Source organism: Chrysochloris asiatica, unplaced genomic scaffold (assembly GCF_000296735.1).
Source record: "Chrysochloris asiatica unplaced genomic scaffold, ChrAsi1.0 scaffold00174, whole genome shotgun sequence".
NCBI lineage: Eukaryota > Metazoa > Chordata > Mammalia > Afrosoricida > Chrysochloridae > Chrysochloris > Chrysochloris asiatica.
The window spans coordinates 3,772,637-3,791,517 of record NW_006408692.1 but is presented as its reverse complement, the minus strand read 5'-3'; the positions used below and the strand labels follow the sequence as shown (position 1 = coordinate 3,791,517).

Here is an 18,881-nt window from a genome sequence, read left to right as displayed (position 1 = left end):
TACATATATGTATATGTATATGAGCCCTGGCGTAGCACCGTAGGATAAGCACTTGATCTCAAGTTCAGTTTCAACTGCAAGGTCAGTGGTTCAAACTCACCAGCCGCTCCTCAGAAACCCTATACATGGTCACTATGAACCGACTCAACAGCACACAACAACAATAACATATATTAAACGCAACTCCTGGTGTGTTTCTGTAGGGTCATCACTGGACTGCGAACTACAAGGTTGGCATTTCAAAGCTACCAGCTGTTCTTTATAAACTCTATACAGGATCTCAGTGAGTTAGATCTGATTCGAAGGCATTTAGTAACAGCAACAGCATATCTGTTGAGGAGAACTAGAGTGCAGGATAATGCACTGGACCCTAAGGTTGGTTTGAACTAAAAGGTCAATGGTTCAAACTCACCAGCCGCTCTTTGGATTCCCTATACAGGGTTGCTATGAGTCATAACTGACTTGATGGCACTTAAAAACAATAACAATAACATATCTGTTGAAATTCTGGTGTGGTGCTGTTGCTAACCACAAGGTCAGTGGTTCAAACCCACCTGCTGCTTCTCGAAAACCCTATACAGAGTCACTAGGAGTCAGAACCAATTCAACAACACCTAAGAACAGCATATCAACAATTATATTACATGTAAACAATCTAAACATTTCAATTAAAGCCATAGATTATCAGATTGGATGAAATTTTAAAAATAAAAGCAAGATCCAACTTTATAGCTTGCAAAAAGCCTTTAAATTTAAAGACACAAGTCGGTTAAAAGTAAAAAATATGCCATGGTGACACAAATTTAAAAAAAAAAAAAAGCTTGAGTGAGTATATTACTAGCAGACAAAATAGATTTCAGATGAAAGACTATTACAAGGAATACAGAGAAATATTTCCTACTGATAAAGGAGTCAATACATGGAATATATAACTATCCTAAATGTTAATGTGCATGATAACAAGGTCTTTAAAAACATGACACACAAATTGATAGTACTACAAGAAGAAGATGAATGGATAATTATAGTAAAAAATCCCAGTGCCTTTCTATAAATATAATTGATGGAACAAGTAGAAAGAAAGTCATTAAGGATACAGAAGACTTAAACAACACTGTGAGCCAACTTGTCTTCATGAATATTTGTACAACACTCTATCCAACAAACTTTTCAAGTACTCAAGGAGTATTTATCAAGATTGACCATATTCTTAGCCATGAAACAAGTCTCAATAAATGTAAAAGAATCCAAATCAGACAACTATGTTCTTTTACCACAATGGAATTAAATTATAAATCAATAACATGAAGGTATACTGGAGATCTCCAAATATTTGGAAATTAAATAAAACATATTTCAATAATCCATGGGTGAGAGAAGATACCAGGAGAGAAATTAGGAAATATTTTGAAGTGAATGAAAATGAAAACAAAACATCAAAATTTGGTGGTGCAGCTAAGAACTATGGAGTGAAAAAGCAAATCTCAAGTCAATGAAAGACTTTAAGAAACTACTGAAGAAGAGCAAAGGAGCTCTGGTAGCGTAGTGGTTACGAATCCAGCTGCTCCACGGGAGAAAGATGAGGCTTTCTGCTCCTGTAAAGATTTACAGCCTCAGAAACCCTGTACAGGGTCTCTATCAGTCGGAACTGACTCCACGACACACCACCACCAAAAAAGAGTAAATTAAACCCAAAGTAAACAGATGGTAAGAAATAATAAAGATAAAAGCATAAATCGAAGGAATAGAAAAACATCGTTGAGAACATGAAGATGTCTAGAGTTTTAAAAAACAATAAAAAAACTGTAATTATGATCTTGAAGCTTTCATTAAAAAAACAAACAAACAAACAAAAAACACTCTAGACCAAAGTCTATAGAAAAGACCTAGTATTTGTTTGTGTACTTGTGCCTGCCTTTCTGATACTTTTCCTAATATGAAAGATCTTGTGTACTGCTAAAGGACAAAAAAGCCATTTTTTTTTTTTTTTTAATGTTGTTAAATGCTTCCAAGTTGTTTTTGACTCATAGCAACCCGGGATAGAGTTTCCAATGAGTGGCTAGATGAATTTTATTGCATCAAAAATGTCTTAGAAATCATCTGGCCTCATTTCCGTAGCTGGACAATGAATGCTTAGATCTTATTCATCAACCTATTGAACGATTCCTTTTTTGGGGGAAACATAGATACCACCCCAAAATTTTTAGGCATCCTTGCTTTAACTGTAGTGGCTTGCAGAATTAAAGCAGCTGAATTTGATAAAAATTCAACATAATTTCCTTCAAGAATTAATTCATCTTTCTGGGCTTGAACAACATCCAGCCTCATCTGAACTCAACTGATATATTTTCACCCAAGAAATTTCGGATTTCAAGAAGAGACCCACTCCCCTGAAAAACGATGCTATGGTGCAACAGGTATACACAGACCTCATCTTAAAACAAAAGCCCTGTGTACCACCCCTGATCATGTTGAATACACTACTACAGAGAACGCAAACTGTAGCCAATTCCTCTCTACGTTCCCATTTGTCAGCGTAAAACCTCTTCTTTTTCTTTCCAAGGAGACTGAGTGCTGCATTAATGTGATTGAAATCCTTCTGCAAGATTCCTCTGAGACCCTTCACAATAACTATGTGTCCATTCAGATTGATGTTGAAATTTTCTGGAATGCTGACAGTCTGGTTGCTAAGAATGGTCTTCATTCTCGCAGTAGATGCGGCAAAGAGTCATAAAACCATTTTGAAGTGGATTATAAATTCTTGTAAATTCATTGAGAATGCAGAATTTGTGATAGTATCTTGCTTTATTTTTCTGCACCCTAATTTCTGCTTAGCTTCTCCTTTTTATAGTTATATTTAAAGAAATCGTTCATTCATTCATTCAACAGTAATTATGAAATGCTACAACATGCTAGAGACTGTGGGAGGTGCTGGGAACACAGCTGTTAACCAGATAGGCAAAATCCCAGCACTCTGAATACTGACTGAGTGTAGAGATATTAGACAAATGGAGAACTGGTGTGGCGCTGCAGGATAATGCACTGGACTTCAAGGTGAGTTTGAACCGCAAAGTTGGCGCTTCAAACCCACTAGCCGCTACTCGGAAACCCTACGCAGGGTCACTATAGGTCAGAACTGACTCGACAATACTCAACAACAACAAACAATATAATAGTGTGAAACTGCTATCCTGGGGATACTTCATAGAATGGCTGATTGTTCATAGAATGGGTACAATCAGCTTGGACCTGAACCATTCCGCAAACTAGCAGCTAAAAAGAAACTTTTCAAATATGATAACAAGATTTCTTCAATTATTATAATTTGACACAGGCAATAAGCAATATGTAAGATAAGACTTTGGTTGTAAAACTGATTTCCTTGACTATTGTTAAGTGCTGTCAAGTTGGTTCAGACTCAGCAACCCTATATAAGGTTTCTGAGGAATTGCTGGTGAGTTTGAACCACTGATTTTGTGGTTAGCAGTCTGGTGCTTATCCTACATTGACACACCAGGACTCTTTGACTATTGTTGTTGTTGTTGTTAAGTGCCGTCAAGTCAGTTCTGACTCATAGCGACCCTGAACAGGGTTTCTGAGGCTGTAAATCTTTACGGGAGCAGAAAGCCTCATCTTTCTCCCTCGGAGCAGCTGGTAGTTTCGAACTGCTGACCTTGCAGTTAGCAGCCCGATTCGTAACCACTACGCTACCAGACTATTATGTACCTATATTTACTCTATTCCTTATTCTGGTCATACTGTGTTGATACTGTTTAAATTTCCATTTCAATCAGAGCATAAGTAAGACATATGGAATGCTGTTTTTACTGAGAGATTTTGTAAGTATTCTCGAGGGGCGGGGGAAATATATGTGATTCTAACTTGTTTTGAACTTTTCAAGGATCACTCTGTTACAACGGGGCATAAGAACTGGCAAAACCTGAGCCAAGAATCTAGAGCCTCAGGCTACGTTTGAGGCTAGGCGGAAGTCAGACAAGACCAGAGAAATGGGAAGATTCCAAAGATAAGTAGACAAGGATCATGATTCAGTCAGAAAGTCAGATATCTTTTAAACTTTGCATTTCCTTTCATCCATTGATTCCAAGTTTGAGAATGTATCTTTGGGAGTTTATTAGAAATATCCATAAAACTTTACCTTTTCATCACAGTTGGTTATACTAAAAAGCTGGAAATAACCTAGATGTCTAACAATAAAGGCCTGGCTAAATAAATTATATCTAACCTACATAATAAAATTCTAGGCAGGCTTTCAAAATGATGCAGCACTGTTTTCCAATTGGAATTATGCATCAGAGTAGCCTGGAAGTACTGCGGAAACACAGATTGTGGACCCCATCTCCAGAGTCTCTGATTCGTTACGTCTGGAATAGGGCCCGAGACTGTGCATTTCTAACAAGCTTATCCACTGATGCAGTTGGCCTTGGGGTGACACTTTGAGAACTACTGACATAGAAATGTCTATACAGACTTGGGAAGTTTTTCACAAGGTTTTGTTAAATTGGAGTCCTTGTGTGGCTAGATAAGCACTAGATTGCTAACCACAAGGTTGGCAGTTCGTACCTACCAGTCACACCTTGAAACCCTATATAGGGTTACTATGAGTCAGAACTGACTCGACAGCACTTTACAACAATTGTTCAATTAAAACAACGCTGTTTACATTCTGCATACGTACAGAAGTTCAGTTGGAATGATATTACTGATTTGGTACCCCTGGTTTTTTGGGGGGTGGATCATATGCACTTTTTAATATCCTGAGTAACAGATTTTTCTGCAATAAATATATTATTTGTCACTTTAAAAAATGTTGTTTTTTATTTAAAAAATAAGATCATGAAGTCCTGGTCAGTAACACTAACAAGTTGGAAATATCAAAATAAGTTTAATCTTAGTCATCCTCTTGCTTTTCAAATGTATCGTGTTGGGAGTGTGTATTCAGAAGCAACCAGGGACAGAGGAGCTGTGATGGGCTCACACATCCAAACCAACAGTGGGGATGGCTGAAGTGACATGGAGGACTTCTGCACCTTTTCTTACTGCATTTCGGTAGTGCCATGCAGGCTTCTTTTGGGTACTATGAGGAAAAAACTGGGTGGTACCCAAAGGGCGACCTGCCAGAAGTGTGAGGCATCTGGATTGGCGTACTCTGTTTCCTGATGCAGGGTAGATCTATTTCCCAGGGTATCAGATTAAGGCGTCTCCTTTGTGGAGAAAAGATTTCATGGTTGAAATTCCCGTTCACTTTTGTGTCTGTAGCACTCTGCTGTCTCCTTTCCAGCATGTAGCCTCAGGGGTCACGCTGTCCCTTCCCTGCTGCTATCAGCATGCCAACTGTGGTGTCATGTGCACCAGGCACAGAGTGACCATTCAGCTTCTACAGGCTGGGTTCTGGAAGCAAAAGAGCTTCTAAGTCCCTCCAAACCTTGACAGATCTTCCTCTGACTTTGTATTCACTAGACGTTTCTCAGGGACCAGGGGGATGGGGTGGGGAGAGGAGAAGGAACTAGGGTAAATGTCAGGACAGGAACAGACAGAGCAAACAGTCGCTACAAATGTTCAGGAAAAGGAAGGGTGGGCAGACAGCACAGAGAAATACACCATAGACTTCTCAGTGGAGTACTTATCTGGTAAGCACTGGTTATCCTTTCTCATGTCCTTGCATTACTGTGGTTGATAAATAGGAGGTAGCCACAGCATTTATTTTATTTAGAGCAAGTTTTCTACATGAATGTCTAACAGACATGCCAGTACTTGGGATGGCGTATTGAAAAAAGTCTTACATAAAGTACATAATGAATTCCATTTTCCCCCCAAATAATTCAAAATCTAAAACTCTGATCTAACTTAGGCTACTGAAAGAAAAATATATTATTTCTATTTTGACTCTCAAATTTGTGACACAATATTTGTTGGAAAATTTTATCCCATAATATGTTTTTCTACCATTGTACATGTGTATAAATGAGGCAGCATATTTTTTGAGTTTAATATACAACTTTTTCTAAGTTTTGCAAGTTCCAAAATAGATAGAAAGTAAACAAAACCAGTTATTTTCAAGCTGATTCTGATTCAAGCCCATGTGTGTCAGAGTAGAATGTGTTCCATAAGGTTTCAGTGACTGAGTTTGTGAAAGTACATCACCAGGCCTTTCTACAAGGAGCCTCTGGGTAGACTTGAACCTCTAACCTTTCAGTTAGGAACCAAGTGCATTAACCATTTGTACCACTCCAGGAGTCTAGAACTACAGATGGTGGTAGGAATGTTGTGCATTGGATTTGGTTCCAACTCATAGCAACCCTGTATAAAGTTTCCAAGGCTATAAATCTTTACAAGAGCAGAAAACCTAATACCAGTTAATTATTCAGTTATTTATTATTACTATTATAGTGCAAGTTCTTATATTTCACTGTCTGGTACTATAATATGAAATGCAGAATGTGAATCTGTTTAAGACCCTACACGGGCAGTTCCAGGATTACAAATGAGTTCCCTTCCTAAATGTGTGTTGAAGTAGTTTGTATATAAGCTGAAATAGTTAGGTACAGTTTGTATATAATGTCAGTCTGTCAAATGTTTGTCTTAGTGTATAGTATATAATATAACTTTCTAAGCATTAAAAAATTTTTTTTCAATACTTCCAGAGATACCAAAATATCTTTAACGTAATAATACAGTAATGATAATAATAATGCTATGATGCACAATGCAAAGTAGCACCCTTTGGTTATTATGTTGTTGTTGTTAAGTGCTGAGTGTTGAGTCAGTTCCAACCCATAGCAACCCCATATAGGGTTTCCGAGGAGCAGCTGGTGAGCTTGAACCACCGACCTTGCAGTTCAAACAGCTTTGTAGTCTGGTGCATTAACCCACAGTGCGACACCAGGGTTATTATGAATCATTGTATATACATCAAATTTTAATAGACTACGCTTTATGGGGCTTGGTTCATAAGTCAGATGTTTGTAACCCCGGGGAAAACCAGTATAAGGAAGTTAACTCTTTCACTACCAAAGTAAGTGGTTATGGGTTAGGCTACTAACCTCAAGGTCAGCAGTTCGAAAGGACCAGCTGTTCCACAGGAGAAAGATGAGGCTTTCTGCTCCTGTAAAGATTCACAGCCAAGGAAACCTTATACAGGGTCGCTATGAGTCGGAACTGATTTTCTAGCGCACCACCACCACCACCAGATATGATTTGTTTGTTTTGTTTTTTGCTAATGGAATTCATGCTGAACCATTGAATGTTTTTAAATTTATGATGGAGTTTGATTGTGTGGGACACATATGTCCCAGAGAGCTCTAGTGGTAGGATAGGTGAGATGAGGCATGAAAAAAATATTCACTTGAATATCACCTATCCTGAATACCTCACCTGTCCAATAATACACAGGAAACAGTAAATATACTTAAAAGCCTTATCTTGTACAGCGGTCCAACGAGAAACATTTTCTATCATCACTCCTCCAAGATACATGACCTAATGTTTTAGAAAAGTACCAAAAAATATCTATAGCAGTTGTTGTTGTTGTTAAGTGCCATGACGTTGGTTTCAACCTATAACGTTTCTGAGGAAATGCTGATCGTGGCTCAAGCGGACTTTGCAGTCCAGCACATTAACCCACAGCATCATCACACCAGGACTCCATTTGTAGCAGTAATGGTCCCAACTAATAGCTGATTAGTCTCTCAAAGTTCCTATATTGAAAGAGTCAATCTTCATTTAGAAATAGAAATTCCTGCATCTTGATTTTGTAATTGCTTTCTAAACGGATCTTCCTGTTTCTATTCTTTACCCTCTATAATCCATTCTTCTCAAAGAAGCAAAGGTTATCTTTTTAAAAAACAAAACAAAACTGTAAATCAGATCGTATCACTTCTCTATCTAAAGTCTTTCAGTGGCTTCTCAGTACAATTAGAATAGTTCTACCATGACCTTCAAAAGACTCTGCACATGATCTGTAGTGTAGAGCTGTCTGCCCTACTCTCCTACCTCCTCTTGTCACACTGGCCTTAAAAAAGCCAAGCATGGTTCTGCAACAAGGCCTTTATACTTACTGCTCTTTTTGTCTCAAAAGGCTCTTCCCCAAGATCTTTACCTGCTAGCTTCATCTCAATATTCAGGTCTTTGCTGGTTACTATGTTTATAATTCTGTATCCAAACAGGTAAGCACACCTGCTCTTTGATATGGCAAGGAGCTCTGCCCAGGTGTGATACAGGTCTAAAAACCTTCTGTTATCTTATCACTCCCAGAATACAAAAGGTCAAAACCAGGACTATAGTAGACAAACAACTGTGGGTTTGTTTGCAGATTTATAGACCTATATGCACATGGTTTTTTTGTTGTTTTTTGTTTTTTCACAGGTTATTTTCAGAGCTTTGTCACCACCATATGTTGGGGAGAACCTTTACAGTGCCAAAGTTCAGGAGCAGTTAAAGATCACTAACCTCCGTGTGCAGCTACTAAAACAACAGTCTTGTCCCTGTCAGAGAAATGACCTGAATGCAAAGCCTCAGCATTTTACACACTATGCAATCTATGATTTCATTGTCAAGGGAAGTTGCTTCTGTAATGGCCACGCTGACCAGTGTGTACCTGTGGATGACTTCAGACCTGTCAAGGCACCAGGAACATTCCATGTGGTATGTAAAGCCAGATCTTCCCTAAGAAAAACAAACCACAAATTACCTTTGGCTTAGCTCTCTTAAGAGTTGGTATGCACCTAACAGTGTGTCTTGTTTCTTCCTCTACTGACTCCCTCTATATCCATCCTGTGAAGCACCTATTCACTTGTATAATCTTCAAACATGATAAACAGCTTCCTCATTCAGTGAAAATACCCATGCCAGTTTTTAGTCCTCCAGCCTTCAGATAGTAAGTGTAAGGTGAGCAGCAGTAAGAGGCTGGCATAATCACGGTAGGGGTATTATCACACAGAAGCCAGTTTTGACAGTAAATGGGGACTATTGTTGAGTGGATTTTAAAGCGAAAAAAAGAAGAACCTCAATTTAATGGCTGCTATTTTTTGCTGCCTAGCCAATAGAACAAATAATAATTCTCTTCTTTTGAACAGTAGCCCGACTCCTTTTCACCTTAAGGCAGAATTAAACTGTCTTTCCTCTAGGTTAACACATCTTATTGTGCTTCCTGCTGAATTTTTCCTTATTTGAGTTTCCTAAAAGACCATGAAATCCCTGAAGACAGGGATTGTGTGTGCTTTGTAGTTTCAGGGCTGGTGCATTACTTGAGTGAGAAGTTGGTGCTCATTGGGGGGTGTTTGAATGGAGAAATCTAGGAATAGGGAAATGATGAAAGATTACAGTGATGGCAGAATGGAAAATCTCCATCCTAGAAGAACCTATGGAATTGAAATCTTGTTGTTTTACTAATCTCAAGCTTCTTTAAAATTGGAAGTAATTTCCTTTCTAAATATGATAGGTTTGTGGCATCCTCCTACCCAGTTTTCATATTCAATTCAAGTTCAGTAACAAGGGTGGTTGTTGTTGTTGTTAAATGCCATTGAGTTGGTTCTGATTCATAGTGATCCTGTATAGGGTTTCCAAGGAGTGACTGGTGAGTTTGAACCACCGACCTTGTGGTTCAAACCGACTTTGAAGTTGTGCTTATCCTAGGCTGCCACACCAGAACTCCAGCATGGATGGTAACTGTAACTACAGCATGTACCTACAACCAGGCCAGGCCAAGCCACACTTGAAGCTGGAACCACGCAAGGGGTGAAAAGTGACCAGGGACTTGTGGGCTTCCAGGGATCCAGTTCCATGAGATGCCTGGCTATCTCTTCTCTTTTTGAAAAAAAAAAAAAAGGACCAACAGAGACTTATGATTAGAAATATGAATGATTTTGTTTTCCGATTTCTTCCACCCCTAAGTTTAGGTACATCTTATTTTTATGCATGTTTTTTTTTCTGGATTATAAAGAGTTGACATTAAATTTGGAAATTATTGCCCCTTTTGAATATGATATCCTTATCCTCATAATTGCCTTTCTGAGCAAACTGCACAAGTCTTGCTGTTTGGGGTCTTTTGTTTATGTTTGCTGGCCCGATTAAGAGCATAGTGTAAGGTCAATTGTTCTCCCACATTTGTTTATCTGTGGACACCAGTTCTAAAAAATTAGATTTACCAATCATGTCTGTAGAATGGGAGGGAGCCTCTTAAGAAATGCTACCTTCTACAAATTAACTTGTCATAGACATATGTACACAAATCTAGCTTTCTTTAGCACAGTTTTTCTTTATAAAAGGAGTTCTCCAATTGTGCTCCCAGGATCCTAATAGCATCAGCATCCCTGGGAATGTGTTAGACCAACAAATTCTGAGGCCATACCCCAGACCTAATGAATCAGAAACATGGATGTGGGGCCCAGAAATCTGTGTGTAACAAGCCCTGCAGGTATTTCTGATGTGTACTGGTCTCATCACCACTGCTTTATAGACAATGCTACTTCATCTATGGCTAACTGTGTTAGTAGGACAAGTAACTATTTAATGAAATTGGATTTTATGAGCTGGCATGTTTAATGGTTAATGATAGAGTGATTGAAAGAAATTATACTTTGATTAAGTTATATAAGATTTTAGTGTCATTTTGTTTCTTAGGGAGAATGGAATAGAAAGAGGTAAGAAGTGGGCTCTAAGTTGGCAGCATCATTTACTGTGAAATAGTCCTGTGTCTTTGAGAGCAGTCACCACCTTCTCCATACCTCCAGCCATATGCTCTTGTTTCATTGAAGCCTCACCACTTCACTGTTTCCTCATCTGCTCATTTTTCTCTAAGGCAGAACAGCATAATAATTATTAAAACTCCAGCACTGTGGTCACACAAATCAGGATTTGACTCGTGATAGAATTAACTAAGTTATTCAAACTCAATGACCCTTGTTGTTGTTAAGTGCCATCGAGTTGGTTCTGCGTTGTAGCAACCCTATAGAGGGTTTCCAAGGAGCAACTAGTGAATTTGAACCACCAACCTTGTGGCTCAAATCAACCTGCAGTCCAGTGCTTTATCCCACAGTGCCATATGAGGATTCCTTAGTATAGCATCTGTTTTACGTAATTATTGTGAGAATGTGTGTCTTACTTCATTATTTGTGAGGATTTAAAAATATAATAGTCAATGCCAGTGCCTGGGACAAAGCAGATAATAGAATTTATAGTAGATAATACTTTCTATTATCTCAGTTACCTTTGCAACTTCCCCAATAACAACAAAAATAAATCAGGGCTTATGTGCTGTTTGACACGCTACAAGGCTGGAGCCTTCTGGCAAGACAAACTGTACTTAGACTCCAGGTTTTTCTCTTTGCAGCTGTAGAGGACTCATTTATTTCTCTTTTTCCCAGCAGCTGGTGATTTTACAGCTGTTGGGGGGCTGATGGATGGTAATGTAACATATGTAACGGTTTACCGCTTTGCTAAAATATAAACCACTAGAAAATGCAAACACCTTAGAAAACCATAGAGAATTGTTTAAGTGGCTTGAACTACACTTGTTTAAGGTGAATTTCTCATTTGTAACCAGAAACTCATTATAAAAGAATGTCAATGTTTTTACTTGAGTGTTATAATTCTAGGAATAAACACTGAGACTTGTAGAGCCATATAATAGGGTTTGATGAAAATATTATTCAGTTACCTAGTTATGTAAGGTAGATTTTAGAATCCTTTGTATAATTTCAATTCAAATGTTTGCTTTTTTTAACTGAACCTGCATGTATTTATTTCTATATTTACTTTTACTTATCTCATATATCAAGTTTATATAAATTCAGAACAGATTTTATACCACAGTACGCATCTTCTCTTGAAAACTGTTTTATTCTACTGTGAATAAACCAAAAGTATCATTAGAAAACTCTGGATTTTTTAAAGTACTGAGGAAAAGAACACAAGATTTAAAGGTAATAAATACAGCTATTGTAATTGTTGTTATGTGCTGTAAAGTGATTCCTACTCAGAATGAGAGTGTATAACTGCCCCTTAGGGTTTCCGAGGCAGTAAAATGTGGCAAGCTGTTCCAGTGAAGACTGCGGCCTTGGAAACCCTATGGAGCAGTTCTACTTTACCCTATAGGGTTTCTGTGAGTCAGAATTAACTAGATAGCAGTGGGTGATCTCTACAGGGGCATAGGGCCAGGTCTTTTCTCCCTCAAGCAGCTGGTGGGTTCAAACCTCTGACCTTTCAATTAGCAGTCGAGTGCTTAACAATTGCACCACCAGAGCGTCTTTATAAGGTTATTATATTAAAGTCTTTGTTTGGCTTTTGTTAAATTAGTTATAGATTTATCAGCATAAAAATTATCAGGGATTATATATACTGGTAGTAGCAATAGTTGTTGTTAAGTGCCATCGAGTTGGTTCCGACTCATAGTGACCCTGTATAGGGTTTCTGGAGCTGCTGATGAGTTCGAACCACCAACCTTGTGGTTCAAACCAACCTTTTAGTCCAGTGCATTATCCCACAGTGCCATACCAGAACTCCGGACTAACAGTAGTTACCAATTATTGAATGCTTACTGCATTCCAGATCTTATGCTATTATGTTACAATAGTTCTTTAATTGAGTGTTCATAACAAGTGATTGGTTTAGCGCCATCATTTTCATCCAGAGAAGAGGAAGTGGGTCTTGGAAATGTTAACTGACTTTCCAAAAGCTAATAAATTGTACAGCTACAGTTTAAGCTTACCTGACAGACATCTGTTGTTGTTGTTGTTGTGCTGTTAGAGAGTTTGAGTGTAACCAGGGTTGAGATATGTCAAGAAGAAAAAAAATAGAGAAGAAAGAGGAGCAACAGAAATGAGTGGTGCTCAAGGAGTTGATGACCATGATGGACCACAGAATCTAAGATGAATGAAGAGGGAAATGAGGGCAAGAGAGAGCAAACCCTGTTTCCACAACCAAAGGTTAGCTATTTTTATAGTTTATTAAGTTCTTTGACTCTACCTGGTATATAAGATTTGACCTTGACTACTAGTGTGGCACTGTGGGTTAATGCGCCAGACTGCAAAGCCATTTGAACTGCAAGGTTGGTGGTTCAAGCTCACCAACTGCTCCTTGGAAAGCCTGTACAGGGTTGCTATGGGTTGGAATCGACTCAACGGCAGTTAACAACAACAACAACTAACCTAAAGATTGTTCAGATTCACCCAGCAGCCCAAGGAAGAAAGGCCTGATAATCTGATTCCATAAAGATTAAAGCCAAGAAAACTCTCTGTAACAATTCTATTCTTTAACACATAAGGTTGCCATGAGTTGAAATCAACTTGAAGGCAATGGGTTTGGTTTGATTTTCACATGCATTCACTTGAACCTTACTACAACCCTGGGAGAGAGTATTTTTATTTCTATTCTCCAGATAAAGAAAAACTAAGATTCAGAAAGATTCAATTCCTTGCTTTGCGGCATAGTGATATAACAATTACATCCAGAGTACCCACTGCCACCCACAATAGGCCCTCAAGAAAAGATGCTTAATAAAAAGATTATTTTTATAGGGATAAATAATCTATCTAAATCATCCACATTTTAATATGGAACCAGAAATTAGAATTTCATGTGTTCCATTCAACATTTAGTGAAATGGCCCACAGGGAAGTACAAGAAAAAAGAGTAAAAGCAATAAATTTGGATTCAGTACAAACTGAATAATTTAGAAGTGCCTAGGTTCAAGCTCACCAGCTGCTCCTCAGAAACCCTATACAGGGTCGCTATGGGTCGGAATTGACTCGACAGCACTTAACAACAACATCTTTGGGAGTATGACATGATCTTTGATGGGTTTATTTGGTTTTATTAGGAACAGAGACTTCTGGATCTAATAATGTTTCTTTCCCTCTCCAGTCCTAAGTTATTTTTACTACAAATGAAACCCACCAACAACTCCTGTCATTTCATTTGTTACACTAAGACCTGGAAGAATGTGTCACCTCAGGGGCACTATGTTGTATTCCTAATATTTCCTGATATTAACAGGATATAAGCTTGACAATGTGATACAGTTAATGTCAGATTACTCTCAATTCATTTCATAACCTTAGCGTTTTTAGTTCAGTTTTCCTGTGTTCGTGTGTATGGCTTTTTCAGTAATCCCTCGGCAGTGAGTTACTACAGATGACAGAGAAAGCATACAGAATTATTGATTGTACTGCATTTACTACTTGTGTTTCCAACTAGTGGGACAATCTAGGAAATATGTTCATGCTGAAAATTGTGGTGTTTTGACTGTAAAACTTCCCAAGGACCCTTGCTTTCTTTTCTCTCTGGCCAGGAAGACACACTTTGTTTTAATGCCTGAAGTTGCCAGAGATGACTCTTTATTTACTGAATGGGAAACCGGAAGATTTCAGAACTAGAGGCATTACAAAATAACTTGCATTCATGAAAGGATTCTCTGTGGGATTCTTTTCAATGGTTCCCCCAGAACATTTCAGTGCTGATTTGTAGACCTTTTACTATGCCATAGAAAAGTTAAAGAATAAAAATATGTACCTAAAAGCTAAAATACTTATGTCAGAGCAAATGTCTCCAAAAATAAAACATAAGCCAATAGAAAAGTATAGTTGACTGAATGTACCTTAAAAAATGTGAAGCACATATATTATACTCAGGACTACATTGGGCATTGCTAAGGTACCAAAATGAGTTTAACAGGATTAAGCTGCTTCTAGTTGTTAAGTGCCATTGAGTTGGTTCAACTCATAGTGACCCTATACAGGGTTTCTGAGAAGCAACTGGTGGGTTTGAACCACTGACCTTGTGGTTCACAGTCCAGTGCTTATCCTACACCATCTCACTAGGACTCCAAGGATTAAAGGTAGGATTTTTGCTAAGTACTGTCAAGTGACCCTGTATAGGGTTTCCAAGCAGAAAGCCTTATATTTCTCCTATAGAGTAGCTAGTGGGTGTGAACCACCAACCTTGTGGTTTGCAGTTCAGTGCTTATTGTATAGAGCCACCATGTTCTCAAAAACTTGGGAACAACTTCAATTTGGATTTTTTTTTCAACTAAAAAGTGTCCTCCAGATATTCAAGATGCATCTCACTTTGCAAATACCTTTATGGATATTTCCTTTTCAATGTCACATGCTTGGATCCATTTGGTGGGGAGTTGGGAGCTGGAGTCAGATCTCTGTCTGAAAGGCTAATATAATAGGGCAAGGGAACTAAATGGAAAGAGATAAGGTGAGGTTACATATAGATATCTGACTTCTGGGTCACAACCCAGGATCTCATATCTATGATATTTCATTTGTGTCTTACTAATTTTGTAAAAGCTGGAAATGTACTTAATTTATCTTCAAACAATTATATTCAGTAGAAGACACGTTGTCATTTAAGTCCTCATTTCACCTTCTAAGAAGAACTATTAGTGACCAGAACCATAAAGTTAAAACACACACGTGTGTTTTAGTATAATACTTACTTTAATATCTAATTAGTAAATATTTAATAATTTATTATAATAATTCCAGAAGATAGAGAAAATTCACAACCATTTCAAATAGTAAGAAAAAGTCTTGTTAACCTTGGCATTCAAACCTTAAATAATAGACTTAGGACTTCAATTGTATTATATCTTAACAATGTAAATATCTTAATGGAATGAAAAAGTGGAAATAAAAAAAGGACAATAATATTTGTTAGGAGTCCCTAGGTAGCACAAATGATTCATTGTTTGACTACCAGCTGAAAGGTTGTTGGTACAAACCCATCCAGAGACTTTTTGGGAGATGGACCTGGTGATCTGCTTCTAAAAGGTAAATAGCCTGACAACCCTAGCCACAATAAAGCAGTTCTGTGTTAAACACCTGAGGTTGCTATGAGTTGAAATTGACTCAATGGCAAGCAACAACCAAATTTATTAACTAATATTGAGGATTTTGCTTTTAGTAGTATGGAATTCTGGTATCTTTTTAGCTTGTCTCTCTAATTGTTTAGATAGAAAATTATGGTTTCAAAGCACACATGCAAAATATGTTTTGTAGCTTTAATAAAGCTCACATATTACAAATGGAAAAATAACCATTTTGATTACATTTATTCTACTATCAAAGATTTTATACACAATAATAATAATAATGAAATTAGTAAGCCTATGTTGTTATCAAGTGCCTTCGAGTCAGTTCCAATTTGCAGTGACCCTGTACAAGGTTGAGGCTGTGCATCTTTTGCCGGAGGAGCAGAAAGCCTCATCTTTTCCCTGAAGAGTTGCTGGTGGACTCAAACCGTTGACCTTGTGGTTCGTACAATGTATGTGTTACCATACAGATAACACATGTGTTATCATGCAGAGCCACCATACACTTGTCTTTCATTTTTACATCTCTAAGGGTTCCAGTGAAGGAGCCCTGGAGACACAATGATTAAGTGTTCAGCTGTTAACCACAAGGTCAGCAGTTAGAACCCACCAGTGTCTCTGCAGGTAAAAACCCTGGCAATCTGCTCCTGAGAGATTTCCACCTAGGGACAATTCTACTCTGTTGTATCGGGTCACTGTGAGTAGAAATCAAATTGATAACACAGCAACAACCAGGGTGCTACTACTAGGCACATAATTTAGTTGACTCAGTTGTTCTTAGGAGCATGGTGGCTCATATGATAAGCACTTGACTGCGAACCAGCTGATCCATGGGAGAAAGATGAGGCTTTCTGCTCTCCCGATGATTTATAGCCTCAGAAACCCTATACAGTGTTGCTATGATTCAGAACCTACTCAATAGCAGTTAACAACAATAATTGCTCTCAGAATTTCAAAAGGGCGTTGGTTTTATTTTTTCACAGATAAGGCCTTAGTAAGCATTAAAATTAAAGAGAATATTTTAAGGTCTATGTTGAAATACAGTACAGTCTGTGATTGTTGTTGTTGTTGTTAAGTGCCGTCGAGTCGGTTCCGACCCAGAGCGACCCTGTACAGGGTTTCCGAGGGTGTAAATCCTTACGGGAGTAGAAAGCCTCATCTTTTTCCCGCGGAGCGACTGGTAGGAGCTCTGGTAGCGTAGTGGTTACGAATCGGGCTGCGAACCTTAAGGTCAGCGGTTCGAAACTACCAGCCGCTCCGCGGGAGAAAGATGAGGCTTTCTACTCCCGTAAGGATTTACACCCTCGGAAACCCTGTACAGGGTCGCTCTGGGTCGGAACCGACTCGACGGCACTTAACAACAACAACACAGTCTGTGATAGGATAATATAAATGTGCCTACAAAGAAGACCAGTACAATGCACTGATGATTAATGGTAACTGGATTCAAAGTTGGAAACAGAAGTTGGAAAATATGATGTCCTTGGTGATAGAAATGATGCTGGAGATCACATGATAGAATATTGCAAGACCAACAAAATTTTGTTGTTGTTGTTGTTAAGTGCTGTTGAGTTGATTCCAACACATAGCAACCCTGTGTAGGATTTCCAGGGAACAGCTGGTGAGCTTGAACCACCGACCTTGCAATTCAAACAACTTTACAGTCTGACACATTAGCCCACAGTACCACATCAGGACTCCAGCAACATCTGAGCCATAAATATATAGAAATATATGTTGTTGTTGTTGTTAAGTGCATGGAGTCAGTTCCGACTCATAGTGACCCTACACGTGGTTTCTGAGGCTGCACATCTTTATGGGAGCAGACTGCCTCATCTTTCTCCCATGGAACAGTTGGTAGTTTTGCACTGCCAACCTTTAAGTTAGCAGCCCAATTCGTAACCACTACGATCCCAGAGCTCATTATACATATAATATATATATACACACACACACACATACGTATATTTTTTAAGCTTTTATTGTATATTGAGTGAAGGCTTAGAAGCCACCACTCATCTGTCAGTTTGTCATACTGTGGTAGCTTGTGAGTTGCTGTGATTCTGGAAGCTATGCCACCAGTATGTTAAATACCAGCAGAGTCACCCACGCTGGACAGGTTTCAGATGAAGACAGACTAGGAAGAAAGAGTAACGAACTACTTCCGAATATTTAGTCACAAAACCTTACAAATAGCAGAGAAACACTGTCAGATATGTCAGATATAGTGCCGGAAAATGAGCCCCTCAGGTTGGAAGGCATTCAAAATGTTACTGGGGAAGAGCTACCTCCTCAAAGTAGAGTTGACAGTGATGACACCAATGGAGTAAAGCCCGTGGAAGAAAAGCCCGTGGGACCTTCATCTGCTGATGGGACACAACTCAAAATGAAGAGAAACAGCTGTAAACATCCATTGAAAATCGGAACATGGAATGTATGACGTATCAACCTGGGAAAATTGGAAGTTGTCAAAACTGAAATGGAATGCATAAACATTGATATCTTAGGCATTAGTGAGCTGAAATTGACTGGTATTGGCCATTTTGAATCTGATTACCACATGGTTTACTATGCTGGGAATGGCATATGATAGGATAACATCCATGTGCCTGCAGGGAAGACCAGTTAATACTACTATTATTCAAATTTACGCACCAACCACTAAAGCCAGTGAGGAGGAAATAGAATTCTACCAACTTCTTCAATCTGAAACTGATCAAACATGCAATCAAGATGTATTGATCATTACTGGTGATTGGAATGCAAAGAGTGGGAACAAAGAGGAAGGATCAGTACTTGGAAAATATGGCCTTGGTGATAGAAATGTTGCTGGACATTGCATGATAGAATTCTGCAAAATCAATGATTTGGTCTTTTCAAATACCTTCTTTAGACAGCGTAAGAGATGACTATACACATAGACCTCACCAGATGAAATACATAGAAATCAAATTGACTCTGTCTGCGGAAAGAGATGATGGAAAAGCTCCATATCATCAGTGAAAAAAAGGACAGGGGCAGACTGTGAAACAGACCATCAATTACT

The 18,881-nt window shown here is 38.4% G+C and overlaps 2 protein-coding genes across 3 annotated transcripts in view; both read left to right on the top strand.

Moving 5' to 3' along the window:
- NTN4 (netrin 4) overlaps positions 1 to 18,881 on the top strand; it is a 193,008-nt gene that overhangs the window by 59,020 nt on the left and 115,107 nt on the right. For both annotated transcript variants that reach the window (XM_006871798.1, XM_006871799.1), the window contains exon 3: positions 8,383 to 8,661. In XM_006871798.1, the coding sequence (XP_006871860.1) occupies positions 8,383 to 8,661 (279 nt within the window). The remainder of the gene's footprint in view (positions 1 to 8,382; positions 8,662 to 18,881) is intronic.
- LOC102841908 (signal recognition particle 19 kDa protein-like) overlaps positions 9,674 to 18,881 on the top strand; it is a 40,767-nt gene continuing 31,559 nt past the window's right edge. The window contains exon 1 of the mRNA XM_006871807.1: positions 9,674 to 9,753. Within this exon, the coding sequence (XP_006871869.1) occupies positions 9,674 to 9,753 (80 nt within the window). The remainder of the gene's footprint in view (positions 9,754 to 18,881) is intronic.